The sequence below is a fragment of the Kryptolebias marmoratus genome, linkage group LG21 (assembly GCF_001649575.2).
Source record: "Kryptolebias marmoratus isolate JLee-2015 linkage group LG21, ASM164957v2, whole genome shotgun sequence".
Classification (NCBI taxonomy): domain Eukaryota; kingdom Metazoa; phylum Chordata; class Actinopteri; order Cyprinodontiformes; family Rivulidae; genus Kryptolebias; species Kryptolebias marmoratus.
In genome coordinates, this window is record NC_051450.1 from 21,687,372 (window position 1) to 21,715,358 (window position 27,987).

Consider the following 27,987-nt stretch of genomic DNA (forward strand, 5'->3'; position numbering starts at 1 on the left):
AAAACAGCTGCAGCTGGGGAGGAAACTGGTTTGCTGAAATCTTTGTGGGCAAATGTGAAGCATTAGCGCACATTTTGGCTTCGGTCGCTGCTCCTGCACGCTCCCGGCATTCTGATGTTAACAGGAAGTGACGTCACGTGTCTTCTTGGTGAGTTATTTGGGCTTATTTTGTATTCCACACTACACAAACCCACAAAGAAGAGACTAGACCGCAGAAACGGTGGAAAATCACTTTAGAAACAATAAATATTGGGTTAAAGTTGCGGGAAAGTTGCGATCTTGCGGGGTTTGTTTGATTTTGCGTTAATAGTTGCAACATCGCAAAATCCTGGAGGGTCTGAATCACCTCTTCATGTTCTGCAGAAGCCTGTTAATCATCCATTGATTCAAATCAGGTGTGTTGGAGCAGAGGAACAAGGAAAACCTGCAGGATGGAGGCCCTGAGGACCAGGATTGGAGACCCCTACATTAAATAAATAAAATGGCTCCCAGGCTGTATAAACACAACATGCCAATTACCAGGAGGTGATCATTATCACAACATCTGTGCAGGTTTGTTTGTCTGTCTGTTATCAAAATATCTCATGGACCAGTTGATAGATTTGAATGAAATTCAGAAAATAATCATCGGACGTCCATCAGCAACTGAATAAAGTTGGCTCAACCCAGTTTAAGATGGCTGCCACAGCTAGCCGATCAGTTTTAGAGATGCAGAGCTCATGTTTGAACAAAACAGCACTCTTGAATGAAAGGCGGCGGGTGATATGCATCCCTGCATCATTCATTCTTTAATTAATAATGTTTAACATCCTGTGGCAGTTTGTTTGAGTCCCTTTGAGGAGCCGAGACGATGATATAAAAAAATTCAGCCCGTTTCCCGACGCTCATGCAAAGTTTATGGCACAGGTGACCACAGGTAACCTTCCCATCCTCCCAGACACGAAAGCTTGTAATGAAGCAAGGCTCGGATTAGGAGAAGAGAGACGACACGGTGCTGGTTTCTAAAAGCTGAAATTGGAGAGCAGACTCAATAGGAAGAGTACAAAAGTCATGTTTCAGTGGTTTTTTATCATCTTAAAACTGCTCCAATCTTAAATGTAATCACAGTTCATGCAAATGCTGCTTTAAAAGCTTTTAAGCTACCATAGCTTCTGCATAAGATGTGTTTTTTTATGTTAAAGTCTGAATATTTACAGTAAATATGATGTTGAGCTTTGGTCTGTTCACAGTAAAGCTGTGTTGCAAACTAATGCAAAAGTAATTTGGACCTCGGTCAACATTACGAGTCATTACGTAAGGCGGTAAAAGACTAAACCCATTTTGTGCTCGCTCCGCTCTCGATGAATAATGAAGCGCACGTGAAACAGATGAGCGGACGAAGCTTGGGAAGCAACACAAACACCCAGCAGAGGAACGGTGAAGATGATGAATGCTGTGAGTTTAACACAACGAAGACTTCTTTGTTTTCTTCAGATCCATCCATTTAGCCAGCGTTAAAAAGGCGTGAGCCAGAGGAGGTTTCTGTCTTACTGCAACAATTCAGCGCTGAACATTTTGCATGACGCTTAGAACAGCATTCGGCTTCTTTGTCCTAATCTTCCCCTGAAGTTGCAACGAAACGAAACCCAAACAGGGAGCAGTAACTGAGAATCTCAGGTCTGGACAGACTTACGTACGAAGCTCTCACACACGACGGAGAAGAGTTGATTAGAGAATGAGGAACAGGTGAGAGGACTGACCTGAGGAAAACTAACAACGCCAGGCACTAAACACACGAAACACTGGCAGAAAATACAAAATTAAACCAACAAACAACAAGAAAAATAAGGAATTACACTGACACTCCAAGAAATCCCCAAACTGTGACAGAAATAAAGAGTTTAATTTAAGTTGTCGATCTTCACAAAACCTTCAGATTAATGAAGTGAAACAGAGAAAAAGGTTTGAAATGATCCTAACAATATAAACTAAAAACATACAGTTTGTATGCACCAGACGACAATAAGTCGAAAAAAATCCACCTGTGGTCAGTTTAAGAGTCAAATGATCACAAAGCATCAGGAAAGTTGATGTCACCACAGCTAACCTGAGAGAGATAGGGTTGTCCACCAAACGATCAAGGAGAACATTAATCAGAGGAGACCGATGATCACCATGATGGAGCTGCAGCTCTTCTGCAAAGATCTGACGGATCTGTCTGTAGGACCACGATCAGCTGCACACAGCTGGGCTTCATGGACATGTTGAAGAAGGTGCAAAGGTCAAATGAGACTATAATTTAACCGTTTCTCCATCGAGGACACCACCTAACACCTCTGTCATGCTAAGAGCACCAACCTTAATGGAACCAAACCATCATCTGGATGGAAACATGTTTGAGACTTCCAGAAAACACCGGGGAGGAGGTTCACCTTCCAGCAGGACAATGACACGAGGAGATAAAAAACTTCCTGTAAAAGGTGGTGGCACAAAGTACTTTTCGTCTGCTGAGCTCCTCTTAACTCGTTATTTTATCTGATATTGCTTTCAAGTTTCTCTCAGCTCAGGCAGAAGAACCGCTGGAGGAATCCCACCGCTCACACCATTTGCTGAGGCAGAAGAAATACCCCAAAAAAACCAACAGTTTCGTCTTTGCTGGAAGGCGGTAGACCTGAATTATACCTTCGTTTCCATTATTTCTTGTTTGTGTCACCATAAAAGTTATTATGGCGTCTTTGTTGTGTAAATTAAAAAATGCAACCCGTCTGAAAGTTCCTTTAAATTTCAGGTTCTGAGGCAACAAAACGCAGGAACTGGTACTTCCTCTCCATCAAACGCCGTGAAGTGATGAGTTTCATTTTAAACGCTGCTGTCATGTGTGACGACGCATCAAATTATCATATCAAATCCAAAAATGACTGACTGATTAAAACCTCGTGACAACTGCAGGTTTGGATTCACGGCGTCAGATTGCACGCTCAGCGGCTCCATCCCTGATTACGTGACCACGACTTCACGCTTGTTAAACCGACACCAAATGTTATGACTCCTAGACGATAAAAAAGTGCTCTTCTCATGATGCAGAGCAAGTTATCCATCAAGTCGAGTAGAACCATAAATCTACGCTGTAGCTGCTGAGAGTTGATTAGGCTAATTAAAATCACATAAAAGAGACAGAATTCCCTTGAGCTGGAGATGAAAATATTATGTGAAACTTCTCAAAGCTGCATCTTGGTAAATTATGCAGAAAGAACAAGTGAACCTTTTGTTTGGGACTCCAGACAGCTTTCATTAATCAAACAAAAGAACAATGTTTTCAGAATTACTCGCATTTTGTCTCGGTTTGGTTTGTTTCGGTATGCGTCTTTTGCCTGAGTCACGAATCTCAATGAACCTTTGATTTTGTTTGGCCCGGCAAAGATGAAAAACACGTAGAGGAGATCATGCTGACTCTTTCGTCTGATGTTTAACAGCTCTATTGAGTCAAGTATTAGTCATTCAGTGCACTTTAATTGCTACAACGTTCCCGGAATCTCATTTTTTTTCCTTTTTCTAGCAAACACCTAAAGAAAAGTCAGGTTTGTTATGATTTCTGAGTCTGCATAAACAAGTTTCTGCAATATAATGTCACAGACAACAGTGAGAAAAAGCTGTTGTCTCGTTTCCCCTCCGCCTCATCCTCGTCTGGCCCTCGCGCTGGCTGAGAGCTGTGCTGTGAAATGAAACGTATTGCTGCTGACAGCGCATTCATTTCCCAAGGAAATGTCAGCGTGGAGCTTGTTGAGAGGTGGTGCATTGTGTAAGTGTTTGAAAGAGGGCGTTATGACGAGGAAGGGGGGAGGAAGCTGAAACACCTTGTCTGTTTGAAACCACTAATCAGGATCCGCTTAGGAAAAGGTCAGTTTTGTATACTGAAATGTAAATCTATGGGAGCTCATTGTCTTCTGACTCGCATGCAGAGAAAAGCATCACAAAAACGAGCTGAACCATAATCACAAGACGTAAAAGCCTTTACTAACAGAAAAGATGGTAATCCTACATTTTTGTCTTAATTGAAAATGGTCTAATTTGACTTTTTGTAGCATTATATTGTACAGCCGAGACAAAACTTCCAAAAAAAACTGGTCTCCATAGACAAAAACGAGTTTGAAAACCAAGCCCTACAGCTCATTCGAAGTTTAAACAGATCACAAAATACTGCTCCTTACATGACTTAACTTACATTTTTGACATCTTTTATGGTTTTTACTCAATCCGAGTACAATTATAGTGATTTTATTTTGTTTTTACTTCAGAACGTGTAACATAGAGAAGCTGTCTAAACCTTCCAAAACTCTTCTTATTCCCCACAAACATTTAACATTTTGTAAGTTTATGCATCAAAATGTTGGTACTTTTGTCTTCTTTTACCCACTGTGACTCTCACTGCTGTAGAATTGATAGTTTTCTCTTAAATCCCTGAAAAGCGAAGAGCGTGCGTGCCCAAATTTTAATTTACTCCCATTAAGTTCTGACATTTCTCTTTAAAGCCTGGAATGGAGGGTCTGTTTGACCTCACGTCTCCAACAGAAAACACCGTTTATAAATAAAAACGCACACATATGACCACCAGGAGTTTCTGCCTGTCATTGTTAAATTTCATTTTGATACGACTTATAGTTTCCACACAGAGACGGTTTGTTTGACACGAGCAATGCTGGACGCTCCCCTGCCCTCTGCTTCTCAAAAAAAAAAAGGCGGGAGTTGCCATGGAAACCGGTGACTCAGAATCTGCTGAGTCACTGTACCTTAGATTATTCAGCAGGTTCTTCTTTGTTATAATATTCCATCATGGCTGCCTAGTTTTAACAGTTTTGCCCCAATTAAAACTTTTAAATTTAAAGGAGAATCAAAACAACCTTAAAGGGCAAACAGGAAGTGGCGTTCAAAAACGAAACTTGTAGATGCTTTTCAAATTAAAGGCCTTGAAGGAAGTCATAGCTGTTTTACTCAATGATGTTTAGTGAGACTTTAAATGTGACAGCTTTGAGTATATTATGGGAATGACTCAGATATTACCACAGAATTTAGCTCAGTATCTGTAAAATTCACCCATTTATAGCCATTCTTGTGTTCGTAAAGGTCAATTAGCTGTGGCGGCCATCATGAATTGGGTTGACTACAAATGTTAATGAGATAACAGTTAATGCCAAGGTTTTTAGGCAAAAATGAGAGTGTTGTAAATTGGTCTCAGCTAGCTCAATATCTGTAAAATTGTCTGAGTTTTAGCCGTTTCTGTTCTGTGTTGGTAAACTGTGGTGACTTCTTAAGTTATTTAGTTTTGATGTACATCCAGTGATTACTTTCCAAGAGTTTCTAAGAGTCTGGCTGAGTCATAGCGTCGATGATTACAAAAGTAAGATCCAAATTACCACTAGGGTTCATAGAAGAATGTCACCGTATGGCATTTTTACAGGAACAGGAATCTTTTCCAGCAATGTTCTAGTCGATGATTATCCTCCAGAGGCCTCATATTCACTTTCCAGGAGCAGACAGCCAATCAGCAGAATGAACCAGAACCCTGAGAAATGCAAGGTGGAACACAAAACTAACAACTATTCGCTCTCTTCTCTCGCTTCACGCGGTAACACCAATAAAACACCACGACTCAGATTCCCAGCTCGCTCAGAGCGGCTCAAACTTTTGCATTTTACATCATTCACTCAAAATGGCAGCTTAGAGGGTAAACGGAAAGCTGGAGGCGGCCATGATCTTTCCCTGCTCTCTCAGACGGAAAATAATAAATTTTTGAGTTCCCACTTCAGGGGAACATCGACTAAAGCATCACCTCTCCTCGCATCGCAGTCGCTTCCAACTGAGACGTGAGAAGAGACGCAAGGACAGAGGAGTCAAACGGAGACAAATGCACTTTTTACTTTTGTATTTTATCTGCCAGATGAGCAGATAAATTAGGTTTATTTTGTTCCAAGTGACTGAAAAACAACAGGCTGCAGACGCCGCACGATGAAGAGCAAAAACATCTTTAAAAAGGTCTAAATAAGCAAAATATGGTGGAGACTACTTCCTGGATCTTCTTGTTCATTATGAATTCAATGTAAGCTGCTGCTGAAAGCAAAAAAGGTTGAATGTTTTTTAGTGTTTGTATTTATTGGCTGTACATCTACAAGCCATTACCCTTTGGAGACAACAACTCCATTCAATATGGCCGCCAAAGCTAAGCGACCACACACATAAATGGCTACGTCAGCCAATTTTACAGACACTGAAATGAAATTCGGTGTAATAGTAGGTAAAAGTCATTCCCAACTGATCGCACAAGATCTAACTATTAAAGTCAACTGTATTTGTTAGCAAAATATCTCTTGAGCCACCAGATAAACTCTCATAAAGCATCCATTGAATGTGCATCTGCAACTTCATTGTCAACACAATTCAAAATGGCTGTAAGTCAGTCAGTTTTACGAATATTAAGCTAATTATTGGTGCGGTAGTAGCTTAGGATCATCCTCAACACCTACTAAAATACCAAATTCAGTGTTTGAATGATTCTTGGAGACAACAGATAGGAGGGAGATTGTCATCAGAATATGGTGGAGACTATTACCTGGAATATCTTGTTCATTGTTAATGCTTTATGGAGTTTTAAAACTCTCAGATGTGCATTTTCTTATTAGAAATCCTGGATGTTTTGAGTCCATTTATGTGTTCAGTTTGTTTTCTGAATCATACGACCCTACGAGAGCACCTTCCTGCGTCTGACACAAGCCGAGCCGTCGGCTGGTTGTTGACGTGAGACCCGTCCAGGTTCTTAAAGGCCAGTCTGAGTCGAACTGCAGGGGACAGAGAAATCTCATATGATGGCAGATTTCATGTGCCAGAGTTCAGAGAATGCCAGCTTATTGGTGTTGAAAAGGTCATCGGGCTAGGAGGGGAATAAAGTCTTTACTGAGGAGAATTGTGTGCGTGTTTGTTGCCGTCCTGCTTCTATTCGTGACCCCGGGATGAAGGCCGCCACGCCCTCGAGCCGCTGCTTCCTGCTCGGCCTCGCTTGGCCTCCTGTCAGCCGTCGGTGTCCGTTACCCCCCCAGCTCTCCCAGGAAGCAGACTCCTCTTCGCGAGAGCGCAGAAATCAATTAACAGAGAGATGAATTTCACCGATAACGCCGGCAAAATGATAATTGCTCCCGAATCATCGAAGATCCACTGTCGGCAGGAGCTGAAATGTCACTGATGCTTGTTTGGGATGTTGATCTGGAGGTACGTTACCGCCTGAGGTAAAAATAAAACGATTGCGGAGAATCGGAGTCTATGGCAAGCGGCAGCGGTCACATTTCACTGACGTTTGTACGACAGAGGGAGGAACAAACCACGGTCCGTTTTATCGCAAACCTTCAACAGACAATATTGGTAAACTGTCTCCTGAAATGGGCATGCCTGTGTTTGCCGGTACAATTAGCAATTAACTTCAAGATGGCTGGCACTGCTAACTAACATTAACAGAGACAACAAAGGCTTTAACTCAATCAATTATACAGATATTGAGCTCAAATTTGGTGTAGCTGTAGCTGAGAGTCATCCTCAACACACTCTCTGAGCGTGCCATCTCCGGATTTTGGATTTCATTTTTAGGGTTGAAGAAGATCTTATCAGATTAATAAAGGAATCTGGAATATTTCCGCTCTCCATCCAGAGCAAATATAAACTACTTCTGGTTCGGATCAGCTGGTAGTGAAAGAGTCACGCCGATGGGAACATGGGGGGGGGTGACGGCGAGCTTTCACTCGCTCGGTTTGCCTTCCACCAACCTTGGAGTCGCGGGAGTCAGCATTTTCAAGGAGTGCCTCAGAGATGTCGTGCTGAATAATGTGTCCTATGAATAAAACACATTAAGCTACAAAACACGTTGAATTATTCACATTTCAGAGCCTCCGTCCCTCCCAACGCAGGACATATTAGTTCTTCAGTCGCTCGCACAGATTCCTTTGAGTCTCGGTCTCTGATCATTCCTCGGCTAGTTTTTTTTGTTAATCCCTTTGTTCTTCTGTCTTTCCTCTCAGCTGAATTTGTGCTGATGTCTATTTTTACCTCACAGAGTTACTACTTTTTCCTGAAAACGTCTGGCTGTTTATGCGAGGAGCGTGTTTGTTCCTGGAGGAATCTTTGATGACTCGGTGACACACAGAGATCCAAACTGGATTCATCACCGAGCGCTAATCTGAAGCGACCAGCTGTGAGTTTCAAGAGGAGGGGGGGAAACAAAACAAATTAAGAAAAGGAGAAAGGTTTGCTAATTAAATACTTGACCCAATATCGGTTTCAGATTTAATGATGATCAGTAAAACCAAATATCTCATGAGTTATTGGACGGATTTTAATGAAACCTGCAGAAAATATTCATCAGATGTTCATCTACAACATATAAGCTTTTGGTCCCAATCCAATTAAAGATGGGGTTTCAACAAACAGACAAAGCAGGTTGTGATCATTTCCACTGCGTTTCTGGTCAAAGATCATTAGAAACGTCTCTGTGAGACATCAGGTGTATAAAACTGACTTCAGCAGACGGATATAAGTCCTTTCCTACACCCTCAGATGCATTAGAAGTTGAGCTGAGACACACACTTCCAGGACAACAGACTTGGACATGCATACGTTTTCTTTCTGCAGCTCTGATAAATAAAAGCTTTTTGTTTTAAGGTTTTGCCAGATCTTGGATTATGCTGCCGGTGACGAGGAGCGAGGTCAGGAATCTGACATGAAACACGGAATTAGACCAAACAATCCAGGTCCTGCTGAGGACTTGGATCAATTCAAGGAAGGGAAATATATCCTGAACTTTCCCAGGGTCGCGGGGAGCTCCAGCAGACACCGCGGACAGGTCGCAATATTTATATCATATAGTTAAAATTTAATTTGTAGGTTTGAGTTCAGCAGAAACATGGCCTACATGTTCAACACACATATTAACAGTCTAAATTAAAAAAAGAGTTGTTTTATAAGCTTGAAAACTATTAATAAACAGCCCTTATTTGGCTAAGGTTAGACTGATAAGTTAAAATGACCAAACTATCCCTTTAACCAAATATGTTGGGTTTAAAATGTCCAATCAGATGTTTTAAGTTTAAAAAATTACCATATAGACCAAATATTGGACTACTTTCTTTTTGTAGAAAACAAACAAAGGCATCTAATTTTAAAATGTGTTTTTCTTTTATTCTGCTCGGGCTCATTTTTCACCCAGAAATAGTTTTTAAGGCTCTCGCTCGTCTTATTTAAAGACAAACATTGCCTCAACAGAAACTCTGCCGGCCCGACTTCTCTCTGAAACCACAGTGACCCAGAAACCCGTTTAATGTGTCTGGTGTGTGCACGCGGGAATGAGGTGAAGCCACATTTTTCTGTCTCGTCAGACACAAACCTGTGTTCCTTCGGCTGCAGACACGGCTGCAGGCTCAGAGCAAGCCGAGCAGATTCACAGGAATCCAGAAATGATAAGAGAGCTGCACTGATTTCCCGGCGTTTATCGGGGAAAATGGTTTCTGTGAACTCACCAGGGCGCAATACGTCTCCGGAGGGTCTCCACAGGTGATGTTGGGGGGATCCAGGGTAACCTTCAGGAACTTGGTCATGTCTGCCGCCTCTGGCTGGCAGGCCATGTAGTCCCAGGTTAAACCTTCGTCTGAGTAAACCTGAGACTTGCACACGTCGTAGTGGCCCCAAGCCACTACCACGGGGTAGTTCTGAATGGCCGCATGGCAAATGCCAGTCCAAACCGCCTGCAGTGCCAACGCCAAATGGAAACGCATGACTGGTCCTCTCTCAGCTCCTTCCAATGGAGCCGTGGTTCCGTCTGAAGCTGCACAAACAAGGGGTTGCTTTTCTTTTCCCAGTTTCGTCCTCGCACTCAAAGGTAGTGAGGAGACATGTCAAAGTCCCTGCAGGGGGAGCGCGGGTTTCGTTTTTTTTTTCACGTTTCTGGAGAAGCTGAGAGGTTTCAGGCCCACAGATAAGAGGAAGAGGGGGAGATGAGCAGGAGATAGCTGCGTCTGATAGAAAGGCTAGTGTCAGGTCTCCTCAGCGCTCCTGGCTGCCAATCATGGTCCACGTCCTGTGTGATGATCTGGAGCTGCAGGGAAACAGAAGAAGAGCAAAAATGAGAAAATCTCCCTTTTGGGAACAAATTTCTGACACTGAGAAAACATTAGCCGAGGCCACAGCAGGGGAGGAAAGGTGTACGTGTAGACAGAAAGTTGGATGGGTGTTAGACAGAGGTGCCATGTTGGTGTTTGTTGTCCATCAAAACACAGAAAATCAGTACGTGAGGCCATCAGGGTAAACTAGATCCTGCTGCTTTCGCACCAAACCTTCGTCAGTGGTATCAAACCTACAGCGTTATAGATTTTTCCTGCCCCCACAAGCCTCGGCTCACTTCAGCACAAAGAAATATGAAGTTCCATGCACACGATGATGAGAAAAACTGCTGTAGACCAACGGGTTCCTAAACTTCTCTGCTGCATCCCACAAAATAAAAGCTGCAGAAACTCGTGACTCCAGCTATTACTGCACACGTCTCCAACTCAAGGCCCGCGGGCCAGATCCGGCCCTCTGTAACGTTTCATCCGGCCCTCTAGTCTGGTTCAGATCGAGTCTCTGATTCTTATTTTGCTTTAAAAAACTAAGCCTAATCAGTGACGTTTTCTCTTGAAGCCAACAATATATAGTTTTAATTTCTGTATGATCAGGTTTTTGTCTGTTTTAATGTTAAAAACTTTTTGAAGTTTGATCTATTTGTCTGTGTTCATTAAAGTCTGTTTGCTCTAAATTCTGTATAATCTGTAACTGGGAAAAGGTCATTGATATTTCTATATGAAGGATTTGACATAATGAATCTAAAACCAATTAATTTATGTAACTTTGAATAAATATTGATCGTGATTGGCCCTTGGCTAGGACCAAATTTTTAATTTTGGCCCCCTTGCGTCACTGGGTTTGACCCCCCTATATTATTATAAGTACACAAATATTGCTGGAGAAACCTATGAGGTCAAAGGTCAAGGCTGGATGTCGGTGATGCTCAGGAACACTGTCTGTAAACACAGTTCCCCGTGCCGTTCACAAATGCTGCTTAAAGCTCTATCAGGCAAAGAAGAAGCCAGATGTGAACAGATGTGTCTCCTCTGGACCAAAGAGGAGAACTGTTCTGAGGTCAGCCTGCCTCTCTGATGGTATGGGGGTGCATTAGTGCCTCTGACATGGGCTCCATCAGATCTGTGATCTCAGTGGGATTTACCTGGTTAAATAAAAGGTAAATTTACATTTTACACATCGTAATCTGAATGAGGCCACCTGACTCACATTTAACCGTACAGCTGAGTTTTAGCACCATGCTGTGATGTTAACTTTATATTATTTAATAAAGCTAAGGTGACAAACAGGTGCCAGTTTTAACATCTAAAGGGACACATGGGGCAGCATCATAATGAATCATGTGTCAACCTGATAAGTGAAAATTAGTTCCTTTCAGTTCAGGTTTTTAATTAAAAATTGGCTTCTTTCTGTGGCTAAAAAAGATGATGAAAGACATTTACAAATCATAAACCTGAGAAGCCTGAAAGATAATAAAACCATCATGTTTCATATTACAGACAGCTCTCTAATCCATTATTTAATGATTAATGTACCGCAATTAAATAGGGAAGCTTTGATGTAACATTTAACACCAAAATAAGAGTTTCCCTTTAACAAAATAAAATACCTGTTCTAAGTTGACACGTGTAAACCACCGGGTTGAGGCGGCGTTCAGGTGGATCTCCCTCAGCGGTATATCACACGTGATTTATTTCATACGGTGCACAGCCTCCATTTATAACTGCCAGCCGAGTGAGGCCACAGCTCCTGCGTGCACATCGCTTTTCCCTTTGACCATCCTTTTATCGTTTCCAGAACTGCCATTTTAAAACACTACACGGGTGTTAATTTCTTATATTTTACCATGAAGATGTGCACAAACTCGATGACAACCAGGGCTGTGTGCTTCCTCGCCATCAAATATTACTTTGATTAAAAGTAAAGCTGTCTGCAGGTAAATCAGTCCATTTGCATGTCGGCCAGGTGTGGATAATCAGCATCATGACACCATCTAACATGACTAAACACTGAAGATGCATGAGCAAGAAAAGCTTTCATGACGTGATACGATTCAGCTCCTAATCTTGGTACAATTAATCCAACTCAAGGAGTTTTGGTGCAAAATAATTTGATAAGCAAGGAATTATTTAAAGGCCTTTAATGAGACTAATTGTTTTCCGTTCACAAACACTTTGATTAAACCTGACGCACAATTATCCAAAAAATAAATGAAACACAAGCCTGGCATGTCCTCTGGTTCGTGAGATATTTTGGTAAAATACAAACAGACAATCAGGGGATAAATAAAAGACTTAACGTGCTTTACAGGAATGCATATCGCCCGCTATCTTTAATAAAAACAAACCAAATCATCTGAAATTCACATCTGTTCACAGCTGATCTGTTTGCATTATGTTGCAAACATGAAATTAGATTACACAGATTTAAATAATTATTTAAATGGATGCATGATCAGTAAAGAAAAACATTTTTTTTTAAAAATTGGATCAAAGAACTTTATAAAAGTGAGGAGTTCTGAAACACCGAAGCATAAAAATCTAAAATATTCGCTCAAATTTCCTCAAATTTCTTTCTTTTTTTACACAAGTCCTGCCTAAACGAAATGAAAAGCTGTCATCACATTTATTCCAGCGACCAGGAAAAGTCCGTCACTTGAATTACAATCAGCAGTTTCTTTTACGGTTTTCATCGAGAGTCAGGATTAAATTTTGCAGAAAATGAAAATGTAGAATCCGCATAAAGAAAGGCGGGTGTAAGTATTGTAAGTCAGAAGACAGACGGAGAGGAAGGGGGAGAAAAGAGGTTCCGTTGTGCAGAAGAAATGAAGCACCTTAAATGTAAAATGTAAGAATGTCAATGGGGGAGATGTCAGCAGGTGAGGAAGCAGCCAATTATCCGGAGGAACTCTTGGCACAGAGCTCCCTGTTCCCATTAAGAGACATAATATTACTGTGTTAAGAAGAAGACTAAAAAGATGGCTGCACCGCGTATATATGTGTGTGCGTGTCTCACATGCAGCGTCTTGATAAAAAGCAGTTCAAGTCACGGATAATGAGACAACAAGTGCTGGCGAGAGCTTTGATAACAAGCAATACAATCAGAGAAGCTGGGTTGTAACCACAGCAGCCCCTTCCCCTCATTACTCCCCTGCTCATAACCCCCCGTCGCCCCGAGGAGCCGAGGTGACGGCAAGAAAAGGAGAGCAGATGGATGAAGTGTGGACGTGCATTCTAAGTGAGAAAAAGGTTTATTTTATGCCGGGCCTCTTCCTCCGACCATCGATCAAGGTCTGAGGACATCAGAGGAGGCGAGCCGGGAGGAAGCCTGAAATTCTTCCAAACACAAACGGAGTGATAAACACTTTCAGGAGCGGCGGGAGGTTTCTGCCAGCAAAAGAGAGCGACTCGATGAAAAGAATATTTCTGAATTATCATATTTTTATTTCACAAGGCGGCTTAAAGGCCTGTCTGCTTCCTGAGCTGTGTCCTGGGCTGTCCCTCGTCTCCAGTCCTGTCTTTTTATTTGTCCTTAAAAAGCTAAAATTAGCAGAACAGAGGCTAAATGATCAATCTGAAGCATCACCTCAGTCCATTGCAATATTGCAAATAAAGCCAAATATTTCAAAAAGACTAAAAGTTACAAAACCCTGTCTTGTTCAAGCTGGACATTTTGACATATTAATGGTTAAAAAGCTGAAAATACGAAGAAGTCCCTGTCCAAAAAAGGTTTTAAAACATGATGTAAAAAAAAGGCATTCTCAAATGTTTTAGTCTTTATTGCCGTGTTAAAATTAAATATTGTGCCAGGTCTTGGATTTAATTTGAGTTCTTTGTACAAATATAGAAAAGATCAAGGCTGGCTGTGCAAGATAACGTTTGAAAGGTTTTACACCTTTAAAGCTGATCCAACAGAAACTTTATAAACCGAAGAAAACGTTTCATAACTGAAAAGAGAAACTGTTTGAAATTCCTTTTTCTAAACGCTCATAAGAGTCTGCAGCAAACGTCTCTTTGTCGACAGTCAAGAGAAGATTTGATGAGCGGCGCCTCAGAGGGACCACCACAACGTGCAAACCCCTGGCACGCCTCAAAAAAACCCCGCCTGCAACGCACACAAACATTCAGGAGGAAAACCGCCGAATAGTGGAACAAAGCCCGGAGTCGGGATGAAACAGGAAACAGCTTTTATCAAAAAGATGGAAGGAGGAGAGGGATGTGACAAAATATAAATAAACAAACAGATAAAGACACCTCCTCGTCTCTCAGACGTGACGTGTTTGGCTGCCTGACGGAGGCTGAGAGCCGACGAGAAGATTTTATAAGACTGATTAACTATTTAAAAGTTAATTAGATCAAATCTGGAGCCAAACATTTAGCTCCTCTCAGACTGAACATAAACTGTCCCCAACTGGAGGCAAAATCCTGTATAGTATGATATGTACTACTCTAATGTAGTGTAGTATCTTATCAGACCCTCCAGGATTTTGTGATGTTGCGATCGCAACTATTAACGCAAAATCAAGGAAACCCCTCGAAATCGCAACTTTCCCACAACTTTAACCCAATACTTATTGTTTCTAAAGTGATTCTCCACCGTTTCTGCAGTCTAGTCTCATCTTTGTGGGTTTGTGTAGTGTGGAATACAAAATAACCCCAAATAACTCAGGAAGAAGACACGTGACGTCACTTCCTGTTAACATCAGAATGCCGGGAGCGTGCAGGAGCAGCGAGCGAAGCCAAAATGTGCGCTAATGCTTCACATTTGCCCACAAAGATTTCAGCAAACCAGTTTCCTCCCCAGCTGCAGCTGTTTTGCACGTCCTGCAGTGTAATCATGGAACATAAACGCATCGACAAACACTTTGTGTCTGCAAAACATGTGAGGAGAGCTGCAGACCAGGGACGATCCAGAAATGCTCATGAATGTCAGTTTAGAAGCTATCAAAGTTCTCAAATAAAGCACCTTTTGATAATGTCAGTGTTTGTTGGGAATTATCTTACAAAACTAGGAAGGATTTTTGGTTTATAGATTAAAAGTTATGGTTGTTTATTGATTTTAGTGAAAAAAATTGCAACTTTTAGGAAATTGCCCCACAAAATCAGGCATTTTAGCTGCAACAATCACAAATAATGCCCGTGAAATCCTGGAGGGATTGTCTTATAGTACAGTATAGTATAGTGCCAAGTACTTAGGGTGGACTGTCCAGGAGGACAGGGAGTGTTGTAAAGAGGTGAAGAAGAGAGTCCAGGCAGCAAAGGTCAAAGGTCAAAGATCAAAGGAAAGGTTTACAGACAGTGGTGAGAGCAGCCATGTTGTCTGGTTTGGAGACAGAGCAGGAAGTGTCAGATAATGAAGATGTTGAGGTTCTCCTTGGGAGGGACGAGGACGGACAGGATTAGGAATGCCAGGTGAGGGCGCCGCCCTCTTTTTTCTGAGGAACCCCCGGGAGTTTCTTCGAAATCATTTAATCATAGAAACTAATTACACTTTACCTCTGATTTCTGAGGCCACAGATCGATTTTTCTTTTCTGATCGGAGCTGGACGGATTTACCTTTGGAGTCAAAATGGCTGCCACAGCCAAATGACCTTAAAGAGTAGGCGAGTATAAACCTTGGCTTCAGCCTAGTCCTTTTTTGGTAAATAATGGATCTGTAAAATAGTATTTTGTTTTTGTTTTATGTGAGAAAAGTTGATAATTTACCAAAATAAAGGCTGAAATTGGGCGTGGTAGTAGCTGAGACTCATCCTCAACTCCTATTCTGAGTGTTGAAAATGAAACAACTCCATCTTTTCTCACCAGATGATGCCAGTCTGATACTTCCTGCATGATAAGCTGTGCCAGGCCAGAATGGGCCAACTGCTGCAGTTCAGTTGCTTTTTAAACAAAAATACCTGTTTTTTCCACACCGAGAGGGAGCTGTCACATCATAATCTCTATCAGATCGTCTCCGGTGGCCCCGAGGGGGCAGCACCCCCCCGCCGCATCAAGGCTCCAAACTATGAAATGTAAAAATACGGGTTGTGTTTAAGCCACAGGAAGGTGGAATAATTACACGCCTACCGCTGATATCTGGAGTATTTTTGCAACTTTTCAGTTTTAATTTCACACGTTTTCGTGCACTTTCAAGGGCAATATCTGAACCTGTGTCTGTCCTGTCCCCCCCCCCCCCCCCCCCCNCCCCGCCGCGCTTTCATCTTTTCCTCGGTTCACCTGTTTCATATTCCCCACCAGCTCCTCGCCAAAAGAGCAACAAGAGCTCAGGAGAGAGGAGGGGAAGGAGACGGGAGGGCAGACAGTCAGAAACAGATGAAAGATAGATAAAGATAGAAGAGAAAAATCCTTCCTGCCTGCTCTGCTTGCTTTACTCAACAGATTTCAGTGCCTGCCTTCCCAGAATTCCTAATCTTGGCCGTTAACGGCCTGCTGCCCGTCCTCATGAATAAACATGGGAAGATTGGAGCGCGGCCCCACAGACATGACAGCCAGCGATGCCGTGGGACGCCGAGAGCGCCGATAATCCATCCCCGGGGTTTTCTCCGAGCCGCTCTATCACTTAGCACTCTTTTCTACTTCTGAAAACGATGCCGCCTTTAATCAGCGGCCTTGTTATCTTTTAATAATGATGACAGGTAGCAAATGGGAGGAGAACTGATGGCTGGCTTCGTGACTGGACCGAGCCAGGAAAAACCACTCAAGGGTTACTGAAACCAGTTCTGAACGTTAAATCATTTTCTGTAAAACAAGCTGCAAAATCAAATTTGTGTATGCACATATGCTTATTTGTCTGTTAGCAAATTATCTCTCAAACCAATGGAGGGATTTTAATGAACCTTTCTGAGTCAATGGCTGCCACAGCTGATCAACCTTAGCAAACACAAAAGGCTGCATTTCAATCAGTTTTATAAATATTGAGCTAAAATTCGGTGTGGTAGTAGCTGAGACTCATCCCCAACCTGTGCTCAGATTGCTAACAGATCGTGCAAGATCTTTGTTAATAACTTTGGCACACGAGGCAGCAAAGGAATGCCAGATTTATTATTTTTAGAGATCCATCGAGCCCCCAGGACATGAGTTCGTCAGCCTCCCCGCTTCAGGCCTCTGAAGGTGCGCTTCCCCCTCCTCGCCCTCTGTCAGCCCCGTCCTCCCCGGCGTTCGTGCGAGGGCAGCACTTCTGACAGGCCGACTGCGACGACTCGGCCCCGAGTCGAGCTGAACCCCCTCAGGCACCACTTACTCCACACACTGCCTCACACGGGGCGCCAAACGAGACAGTGAAGCAGGATCACGCCTCGCTCCATCCCTCTCTCCCCTCGCCACCCAAGCATGCCTCTCTGCGCGACACAGGAACATCTTATGCATTATTAAAACTCACTTTTCCTAAAAGGCCGCTGGCACATTATTCTGCAACCACAGTGACATATCTGGGTACTCAAAATGTCCACAGCTCTAAAGAACTCGCAGGTAGCTCCATGTTGTAAGAAAACTGGAAGAGTCAGACAGTTTAAAGCTGCTTTAATCACCTGTTATTACCTCGCATGCAGGCCAGGAGCAGAAATTAAAACAGACAACAATAACTGTGAGCTCATATTATCAGTCCTGTGCAGTTTACAGTCGTGGATAAACTCCGACAAAGGTCTTTGAAATAAACTGACAAAAGAAATGATAACAATAAAGGCTGAAAATCAGTCGCTGCTTTTGAATTTTGGTTCAACAAAGTTATTCTAATAAAACAAACTAATGAAACTGGCCTTGACAAAAAGTATGAAACACTAAGAAAAGACTGACAGAGACACATTAAACTGAGTTGTGTCCTGTGATCAGCATCCCAGGTGTCCTCAGTCCTGGAATCAGTCGGTCTGCCTGTTTAAAGGGGGACAGGTAGTCACAGGGCTGTTTGGTGTCATGGTGTGTAACACACTGAAAATGGAAGACAGGAAGCTGAGGACAGAAATGCATACCGAGAAGCTGCAAAGCCTCTGGGAGGATGTCCTGTGGACAGATGAGACAAAACTGTCCTACAGGGGAACATGGAGGAGGCTCGGTTCTGTTCTGGTCCTGAATCTGTTCAGGGTCCAATCAAACCTCAAGACTATCAAGGCTTCCTGGAGCCAGATGTCTCAGTCTCAGCTCATGGGTCCAACAGGACACCAAGAACGGGTCAGAACCAAACAAGCCCTGACCTAAATCCTGCTGAACATCTGTGGAAGGAGCTGAAACATCTGGAGAAGGAAGCCTTCAGACCTGAGACAGCTCAGGAGAAGTGGACCAGGACACCTGAGGACACCTGTGGACACCGGAGGACAGGTGCAGGAGTCTCAGAGTCACAGAAATCAGGAAGGGAACCATCCTTCTAGTCAAGGCCAGTTTCATGAGCTGAAACATTCTGCTGAACCAAAATTCAAAAGCAACGACTGGTTTTATTAGATTTGTCAGTTTCGAGTTATTTTCTTTAATTGCTCTTTAATAAAACAGTACAAACTAATTTATTTGTGTCTCTAGCTGTGAATGTGTCACCTTAATGATATAAACTGCAGCCTGGGATTTATTTTTTGTTTCCTTTTAATGCCATAGACTGCAGACTTTAAGTCTCCCATTGACTAAACCCTGAGCCCAGAGGAGCAGGCTGCAGGTTCCATGTCTGCCTGAGGTCTTATTCTTTTGGACCATACTGCACAGATCAGCAATAAAAAGCTCGTTCAACTTGTGTGGAAAGCTGCTGAAACAATAAATTCCACCCGGGTCTGACTGAATCAGGCTGCACATGTGTTGGATTCAGGCCAAGCAGCCAAAGGCATGGCACCAACGGAATTATCCAGCCCAGATATTAAAGATTCGGCTGCAGGTTCCACAAGGGGGCGACTCCCAGGATGTCCTGGAGGTCGCTTCATTTTCAGATGGTCTCATCTGTATTTGTCCCTTCACTGCTGGGGGAGGGAAAGCAGCCGGAGCCAGAAACTTCTAAGTGCTTCCGCGCAGGAAGCAAATGAATCCACGCACAACTTCTGAGGAACAAAGAGAAAACTTACATTTTGTCTCACGGGTCCTCCCTGTCCCCCCTGCTCCCCTCCAGAGCCGCTCAACAAGTTCAGAGCAGCGGGGTGATCATGGAGCTCTTTAAGGTGCGCTCCTGGACGGAACGTGATGAGTGCGCGCGCCGGTCTCCTGAGGGTTCGCTGTGCGCACCATCCCCTCACAGCAGGATTTTTCCCCCTGCCACTTCAGAACAAATGAGCGATCACCACCCTGAGGGCTCGGTCAGCACCGCGGGAAGGGCTTCTGGTCAAGAGCTGCGGTGTCAAAGTGTCCATCATCCTCTCTCTCCCAAGTGGCGCTCCATCATCAGGGCGTCAAGTGATGTCCGCGCGCGCAGAAAAAAGAGCAGAAATCCCACTCCAACAGGAGGAACTTTGACCTGCTCCTCTTTTGTCAGAAGTCCTTCATCTCCTCCCCGCTCCTCTTCCTCTCCTTCTCCCCGTTTCAGCCTCTCAGCGGGGGCAGGAATCAGTGTGAGCCGCTGCTGCTGAGGGGATCCGCGCTCATCTTCTCCCGGCTGTGCGCGCGGAGGAGATGACGGGGAGGATAACGCGCTCCCAGCCTCTATTAGATAAGAAGCACACTCAGCTTGTTCTCTCCCCCACTACACACACGCGCGCGCGCGCGCTCACACCTATGGTCCTTCTCCCCACCCCTCCGGCTCATCTCCCACACCCTCCCTCCTCCACCCTCGCAGTCAGCAGCTCCATCCTCTGTCGGGACCGGTCTGGGCACTCTGGAAGGAGGAGTTGAACCTCCACCCGCGGAGTGATGCGTTAAACGTTCCCAACAGACGCGCGCGCTAGGAGCCCCAAAGGAACAGAGCAAAACGTAGGAGAGATCCTGATTTTTAAAAAAGAATCAGTAAAAGTGTGAATAAAATCATTTATTTTGAAAAAAATTAGTTGAGTTTGACCGGATCCGCTCCTAACGCGCAGATTTATATCCTAAAAATGAATATTTTTATTTGTTTTATTTGTTTTGTGTTTAAAGTGTGCGTAAATATTAGTATTTTTCTTGAGAAAACTAAAAAGGATTGCACCACATTTGCTGGGTAAATAACACAAAATGGAAAAGGAATGAAAATTTTACAAAAAGGCTCGTTTCTGAGGCTCAGAAGTTCAATTTAGCCAAATTAGAGGGCCTTAAATAAACACAAGGAGGAGGTAAATAATTTACAATTTCACACAAAAAATATCTGACATTTTCCCTCATCTTATCTTAAAAAAAGTTTATTTTTTAGTACTTTAAGAGATCAGGTGGGAGGAAAGTGAAGCGGACTCGGGTCCCGCTTGGAGCAAAAGGTTACAGCTTAACAAACCTTTTACTGGGTTGGATGAGCTGAGGCCAAGGGTGGAGATGGGGGGTGGGGGTGGAGGAAAGGGTGGACTCTCACCTGTGCTCGTTAACGATGTTCCAAGAGAAAAGAAAGGCGCGCCTTTAACAAAAACCCGCCTGCGTAAAATGGATTTTTAACCAAGCAGGAGGGAAATGCAGCTGCAGTCCTCCAGCCTGAGGGGAGATAATTAACCTCACTGATTTGTTTGTGGATCTGAGTTCTGTGCAAAAACGCCTCTTTAAAATAAACACACAGCTGAATTATGCACAACTTTATGTGAAATCATTTCAAAGATTTCTCCTCTGCGATCATCGAACCTGCACCTGATTCCACCTGGAGTCCAGCTGCACGGCGCAGAATGAACACACACTGATTAATAATAAAAAAAAAGAGCACCTGTTCTCAAAAATCTGACTTTCTCTCACCACGACGCACAATTTGCTCCGCAGCTCTGCGTGCGTCGCGGCGGAGCTTTAAAAGTTTCCGCGCCCTTGGACCCGTCCAGCTCTGGGAAACACGAAGACACGTTCAGCCTCTCACCTCGTGGCTTTCAGCGCTCCATGCCGTCCGGACCAGCCCGTCCTGTAGCCTGTTGCAGCCCCAATAAATCCGCTTTGAAACGGGACATGTTGGCGCGGCTCGGGAACGCAGAGGCGACCGGCTCGTGTCCGTCGCTCCCGGCGCGTGGCGCAGAGCAGCACACAGGTGGGCGACTTTGCACGAGGCAATCCTGTATTCTGTAGTGTGAAAGGCGGCGTTTTATGCTTGGATTGTGAATGTTGATGATAAGAGTCCGAGTGGCTCCTCTGGAAGAGCCTCGAGTGACCAGACTCGCTGCTCTCAGACACAATGAGGCGCTGAGGCTTTGACACTTCACTTTCACCTGAAGCCTGAGCTGCCACGCGCTCAGCAGCTCAGCGGAACCGCGAGGAACCGTGAGGATAAAACATGCTTTAAACACACCGAGACTGGCGATGGGAGTTTGCTTTTTCTTTCCCTCCAGTCCTGATCATTTTGTTTTAATTATGATCGTATTTCAACCCAACAAGGATCTGAGCCACTTATTGAACAAAACGTCCAAAACTCACCTGTTTTTGGACACTAATGTGTTCTAATTTGAAGGAGTTGTTGCCAGAGAGGCTGGCAGTGAACCATTAAAGTTACACAAACCGTTTAAAGGTCTTAAATCTGTTATCCTGAACTGTAACAAGTCTAGTTTTTTTTAGATGTATTGATTCAAAATCGTGCCTTGGAGGTCCGCAGTCAGTGTAAACAAAGCTGAATCTACCGGAAACAAAGTGGAAGTTTGAGTCACATGTCTGTGCAGTTAAATAAATATTTATCCTGTTTCTGCAGGTGAACAGACACATGGAGGCAGCTGGCATCCAGACACATATTTCACTTAAAACCATTTATATTTATGTCTAATCTTCATTGTTTGAAGGAATGCACGTCACCTGCAGCCTTTCACGCCAGAGTTTTAACATTCATGCTGAGAAGAGACATAACCATTTTTGTTTTGGTTAAAAGTGGTTAGTTGTGGCGGCCATGTTGAACTGGGTTAACTCAAAAAGGTAAGCAGTTGTAGGAGGGTTAAGAAATATAAATATTGCACAACGTGAAACGCTCTGTGTGTAATTTTAGCTCAGTTTTTCTAAAATTAGCTGAAATGTATCTATCTTTTTCCTAAGATAGAATAAGATGAATGGAGTTGATTCCAGAAGTTAATCACTTGTAGATGTGGGCGTTTCATTAAAATCTGCCCCATAGTTCACATACAGCACGCCTTAAAGGGTCATTGTCACAAATCAATCAGGACCGCAACATACCAGGCAGGTTTACGGCTCAGTTTTACGGATTTCCTCTTTAATGTTACCTGTGTGACAGTGGAAAGGTGAAGGATGGAGAGCAGACGGCCTCAGCCGGCTGACTCGCTCGTCTCCCTCTCCTCCGTGAGCCCAAGGGCGACTCGCCTGACATGAGCCTCTTTTTCTAATTCACTCAGCGACAAGAAAGGAGAAAGCAGAGTGCAAGGCTACCAAAGAGCTCATTTAATTCCCTTTTATTGACTCGACACAAAGACACCCTATAAAATGTTCACCCACAATACATTTCTGTCTGAAGCTCATCTTCAGACTGGTAAGCTCTTTTCTTTCCGTCCTTTTAGACGGAAAAACATGAAACTCAGGAGACATTTTCACAGAGGCTGTCTGAATCTGCAGCCAATAACGTGCTGGGAAACACCAGTAAGCTGTGTAAACTGCAGGTCCAGCGTTCTGTGAAGGAATGCACGTCGCCCGCCAGAATTATCATTCAAAATGGCCGCCCCAGCCATATCTAGAACTACAGGGTGGGCCATTTCTATGGATGCACCTCAATAAAATGGGAATAGTTGGTGATATTAACTTCCTGTTTGTGGCACATTAGTATATGGGGAGGGGGGAAACTTTTCAAGCTGGGCGGTGACCATGGTGGCCATTTTGGATCCAACTTTTGTTTCTTCAATGGGAAGAGGGTCATGTGACACATCAAACTTATTGGGAATTTCACAAGAAAACCAACGGTGTGCTTGGTTTTAACGTAACTTTATTCTTTTATGAGTTATTTACAAGTTTCTCACCACTTATAAAAACCTCTTCACACGCTGACAGCAACACCACAGGAGAAATGTGAGCACTTTAGTTTCAGGTGCTGCACATCTCGTATCTTCACAGCAGAGATGATCGGCTTCAGATGACCCCAAAGATAAAAGTCTAAGGGGGTCAGATCGGCCATTCAACTGGCCCACGACGACCAATCCACTTTCCAGGAAACTGTTCATCTAGGATTGCTCGGACCTGACACCCATAATGTGGTGGTGCACCGAGACTCGGGGAACGTGCCAGCTTCAGTGCACAAATAGGGAAACACATTTCGCAAATCCAGTGGCCGTGAGGTTTCCATTGATGAAGAATGTCTCCTGTGGTGCAGATAAACAAAATACACTAAGGTTTTAATGTTCAGCTCAGAGTGTGTACGGAGGATGGCTCTCAGCTACTACCACACAAAGTTTTAGCTCAATATTTGTAGAACTGAAGCCAGTTGCCATCCTGGATTGAGGTGACTCGATGTAGAGTCGGGTCAGGCGCTGACAGCTTTTTATCTTAATCTCAGATTAACAGATCATCACACATTACAGCGATAAGCACATCATTATTAGTATAAGAACATGACAAATCAACCGAATTCATTATAAGGCAGGTAAAATGGTGAGCTACAGTCGGAGAGGTGGCCATCGCAGAGCAGAATACCTCAGAGAGACTGAATCAGGTCATTCGTGCCACCTTCATGCACCTGCTCTGTCAAAGGTTCATCACGCTCCTTTCCCTCCCCTCCAATCTGTTGCTTATCCAATCCTGCACAGCGTCCTAAACCCACAGCCCAGCTCGCCTAAATTGAAATATAATATTAGGTTATAAAACAATACCTGAGAAGAATTACATGGAGGTCTAATCCAAAAAGTGCATGATTGAAAACGGATTAGTGGGGAGGGGGATGCGCAGCCGCACAGTTGGGTGGATTTGGACTGAGAGCCGCCTGCCTCGGGCTGATTGTGCATCGGGGCCGTCCCGTTCAGATTTACGTGCCACAGCGAGCGATTTGGGATTTACTTTCTTAGCAGGCGCTGTCCAGATCTGTCCTTGTTGTGCTGCATGTGTGTCCGTCCATGAAGGCACGCCTCGGTGCTTTCAGCTGGATGCATTTCTGATAGGCAGTGGCTTCCTTTGGCTGAGATTTCCAGCTCAGGGGCAAGAATAAATACTGTTTCTCATTTAAATAAGTGTACGCTTTTATTACTGTCGAGGAAAAAAAAAATCTGCTCACTGGGGTCGAGTTATTTTGGGATTTAGCCGAGGCCACATGGGTCAGTTCTTGTTCCCAATGATAATGATGACAAATAGTCCGACCTGCTGTTCTTCTAAATTAGCTTTTGTCAATAATATATTCCTAATTTGTCTTTGCAGGATATGCTGACAGAAATATTGGTTACTGTAACCGACTGTGGGAATTGAATCTGATCGGCTAATTCGGGGTGTTAATAGCAGGAGGAGATGAATGAGAGGCTACGATTAGATCCTGCGTGCAGACAGAGTTCAGGCGGGTTGAAGAAACGAGTTCCGAGGGAACGCTTTTCCGTGATTCTTCTGGTTTTTATACGACGGTTAAAAACAACGATTTATACAAAACACCCTCCAGAGAGATTTGAGACGTATGCTAATCTGATCACTGGAAACAGAACGTTGAAGGGATTGAAACAAGCTTCCAGTAATGTTTCCAATCATATTAAGTCAATAACGGCATTTAGTTTCAGCAGAAATCAATGTTTTTTAATAAAAACAATGGGACGGTAAGATAACCTTTTACAAAAATACCTCAGTTCCATGATATTAAAACAAACAAACAAAACAAATAAATGCATCACGATTTATTTGCTTTTATAAGAAACAAAAATGAAATAATTGTTACTTTTGCTGCCAAAATGATGCCACATGTTGCTCAATGGTTGAAAAAGTAATGGTGCTAATTGCACTCAGCATTACTTCCTGCATGTTTTGCTATTTGCCTGATTAGCTTTAGCTTGGTTATTAGCCTCCATAGCTAGCCTGCAGCAGTAGGCTGTGTGTATATATGTATATATATAAATATTGGAAATAATGCATAAAGCACTGAACAAAAGACTTCCTTCCGGTGTTCAGAAATTATTTAAATTAAGACAGAATAAATATAATTTGCGAGTTTTTTTTTTATATTTAAATGTGCAAAAAAGAAAAGTCAGGTAAAGTCCAGGTGTGCTTCAGTTATTGGTGTGAAACTATGGAATGACCTGAATGATGATTTTAAGTTATGTTCTTTTTTGGTGAGTTTTAAAAAAGCTTTAAAAAGTAAATTGATAAAATCTCACGCTGTTAGTTAGATATATATAGGTATTGTGAAGATATCTTGGTGTAGGCAAGAGGAAGCTTTGGCTTCAGCCTATTCCTTTTTTTGTAAATTATGGTTTTGTTTGTTGTCGTTTTATTTCTTTATGTTTAATGTTGATAATTTACCAAAATAAAGTGAATTGATTGGTTGATGTCAGCTAACTCTTGTAGCTTGTTGCAAATGTTTGTTTCAAAACAGCGTAACCTTAAAACCAGAGATGGTGTTGCTCTTCTGACTTATTTTTTTTACATAAAGGGTACAGGACTGGAACCAGCTTCCCTTAACGAGAAGGTTGGTCCTTCAACTACTGGGTTTGAGGAGGAGGTATAGATATACACGGTTTATTAGCGTATTGTTAATATGGACATTCTCACCACCTAGTAGCATGGTATGGGTGTTACAGTGATTTTATTTGAATGTGTAGATAAACAAGAACAATATCTCTTTAAAACATATCCATAGTAGTGTAGGCAGGATCTTCAATTTGTTGATTTTATTTAGATTTTACACTTCAAATCAAAGTTAAAACACAGCATTTCTCCTTTTCTCTATCTGTGGACACATTTATTATGAATCTGCACATTTTGCAAAGTAATATTTTGGTTAAAGCTGCAGGAAATCTCAGGCAATTTTAGCTTTAGGCAATATACTACCCAGATATTTCACATTTCTCCAAAGGAAATGCTTTTTTTAATGCTTTCTGAACACTAATTTATAACAACGTCAGGCAGCACGGTTAGACATCCCAGCAATATTTTAGAGCTGGTGAATTGCAGATAATTTAAAACAATTTCCAAACACTTTCCCCCTCCCTAACAGTTAAACAGAAAGCTAAAGAGAGCTCCATTTGCTGCCATTTCTGTTCACGGATCCTCCCCAGTCTTGTTCTGCAGCCGTCCAGTGAACAATGAGTGTTGAAATCAGTTAGATTAAGCGCACAGTCTATTGATTGGCTCTTAAATTGCTGTGTGATACAACACAAATAATCTCATTTCAAGTTTCAACACTTGTTTCTAATGGTTTCCAAATGATTTCAGGCAGGAACGGATCACAATTAGTTTAGAATCCACCAGCCGAGAGTGGCCATGCATACGAGATTGTGATTCTCCGTTCGACAGAGGCTGCCTGTGCTGCGTTTGACATTTCTATTCTCAGGATACCTTCCTTTGTTCCGCCTGCAAATCTTTTGTGCTAGCCCTGGATTCTGAGAAGATATTGAGCCACTGCAGGTGGACAATAAGCCAACTGCAAGTAAAGAACTTTATTTGAGTGGAAAGTGTATAGATTTACTTTATTCTGACAGAAAAAAAAGCTGTGCACGTAAATGTCACCGACTAACCTCGCACTCCCATTTCACAGAAATACAAATAAAAACAAAATCCCTCAAAGCTCTCAAATGGCAAGGATAATATTAGATTAACATAAGACTAACAGTGAAGTTTTGTCACCGACGATAAAAAGTTAACCCAGGCAGAGTGGTGGAAATGAACCCGAACAGGTTGAAAGGTCATGTGACAACTGATCCCACACATTTTACTTGGGGAACATCAGGAACCTGGATGTTCACAGGAGGACCTCAACACGACACTGGCAGCCTATAGACCAGGGGTCTCCAATCCTGGTCCTCAGGGCCACCATCCTGCAGGTTTTCCTTGTTTCTCTGCTCCAACACACCTGATTCAGAGGTTAAATCACCTCTTCATGTTCTGCAGAAGCCTGTTAATCACCCATTGATTCAGATCAGGTGTGTTGGAGCAGAGGAACAAGTAGAACCTGCAGGATGGAGGCCCTGAGGACCAGGATTGGACACCCCTGTTATAGACACTTATCGAGTGTGGAGTGTGGATGGGTGCTGTCTAACAGGGGTAAGACATGTGGACACGAATGTAGTGCTGTGCCATCATTGTCCCCTGAATCACTGCTAGAGGTGACCTGAAGTCCACATCAGACCATATGACTCCCCACACCATGACACAGGAGGATCATCGGTCTGTCAGGGTCAGGATCGATCCTCTCCCTTCACCGCCTCCATACGCTCACATGATGGCCATCTGTGGTAATCCAGGACCAGGATTCATTTCTCAACGATCAATGTTACTTATCAACCCCTGGAGACGGAATGACAACCACTGGTTACAAAGCTGGACTGACACCCAAAAACATCTAACTGTTCATTTTGAAATTCTGTGAACAAGAGTCTGATTTACCAACACAATCACATTCATTGTGTTGGATCTCCTGGAGACCATTTAGTGAAGTTTCCTTCCTAGGACTGTTGCTAAAACATGGATTACCATTGAAGGTAGTTCTAGTTTAGGTTGGTTCTCACTGGGCTGCAACTGGTGACCAGCTGTTGAACAGCATTCACAAGGGAACCTTTGTGAGGATTCCCAGTATCCTTGTATGGCCTAGAATACAGTCTTATAAGCTGTGCACACAACAGTACTTCAAACGAAAGCGGCTGAACGGCTCGCTGGTCACAAACCCTCAGAAATCAGAGAGATTGCAGCAATTTTGATGCAG

At 43.1% G+C, this 27,987-nt stretch overlaps 1 protein-coding gene across 6 annotated transcripts in view; it reads right to left on the reverse strand.

Annotated features, from left to right (window-relative positions):
* The window catches only part of ntng1a (netrin g1a), a 122,840-nt gene extending 101,497 nt beyond the window's left edge, over positions 1-21,343 (reverse strand). For 4 of the 6 annotated variants that reach the window (XM_017432336.3, XM_017432331.3, XM_017432329.3 and 1 more), the window contains exons 1-2: positions 19,157-19,807; positions 9,531-10,105 (exon numbers count right to left, since the gene is read on the reverse strand). In XM_017432336.3, the coding sequence (XP_017287825.1) occupies positions 9,531-9,785 (255 nt within the window). In that variant the 5' untranslated portion in view covers positions 9,786-10,105; positions 19,157-19,807. Of the gene's footprint in view, positions 1-9,530; positions 10,106-19,156; positions 19,808-21,042 lie in introns of those variants that run through there. The other 2 variants (XM_017432337.3, XM_017432330.3) reach the window with 2 other exon arrangements.
* Between the last annotated feature and the right edge of the window lie 6,644 nt (positions 21,344-27,987).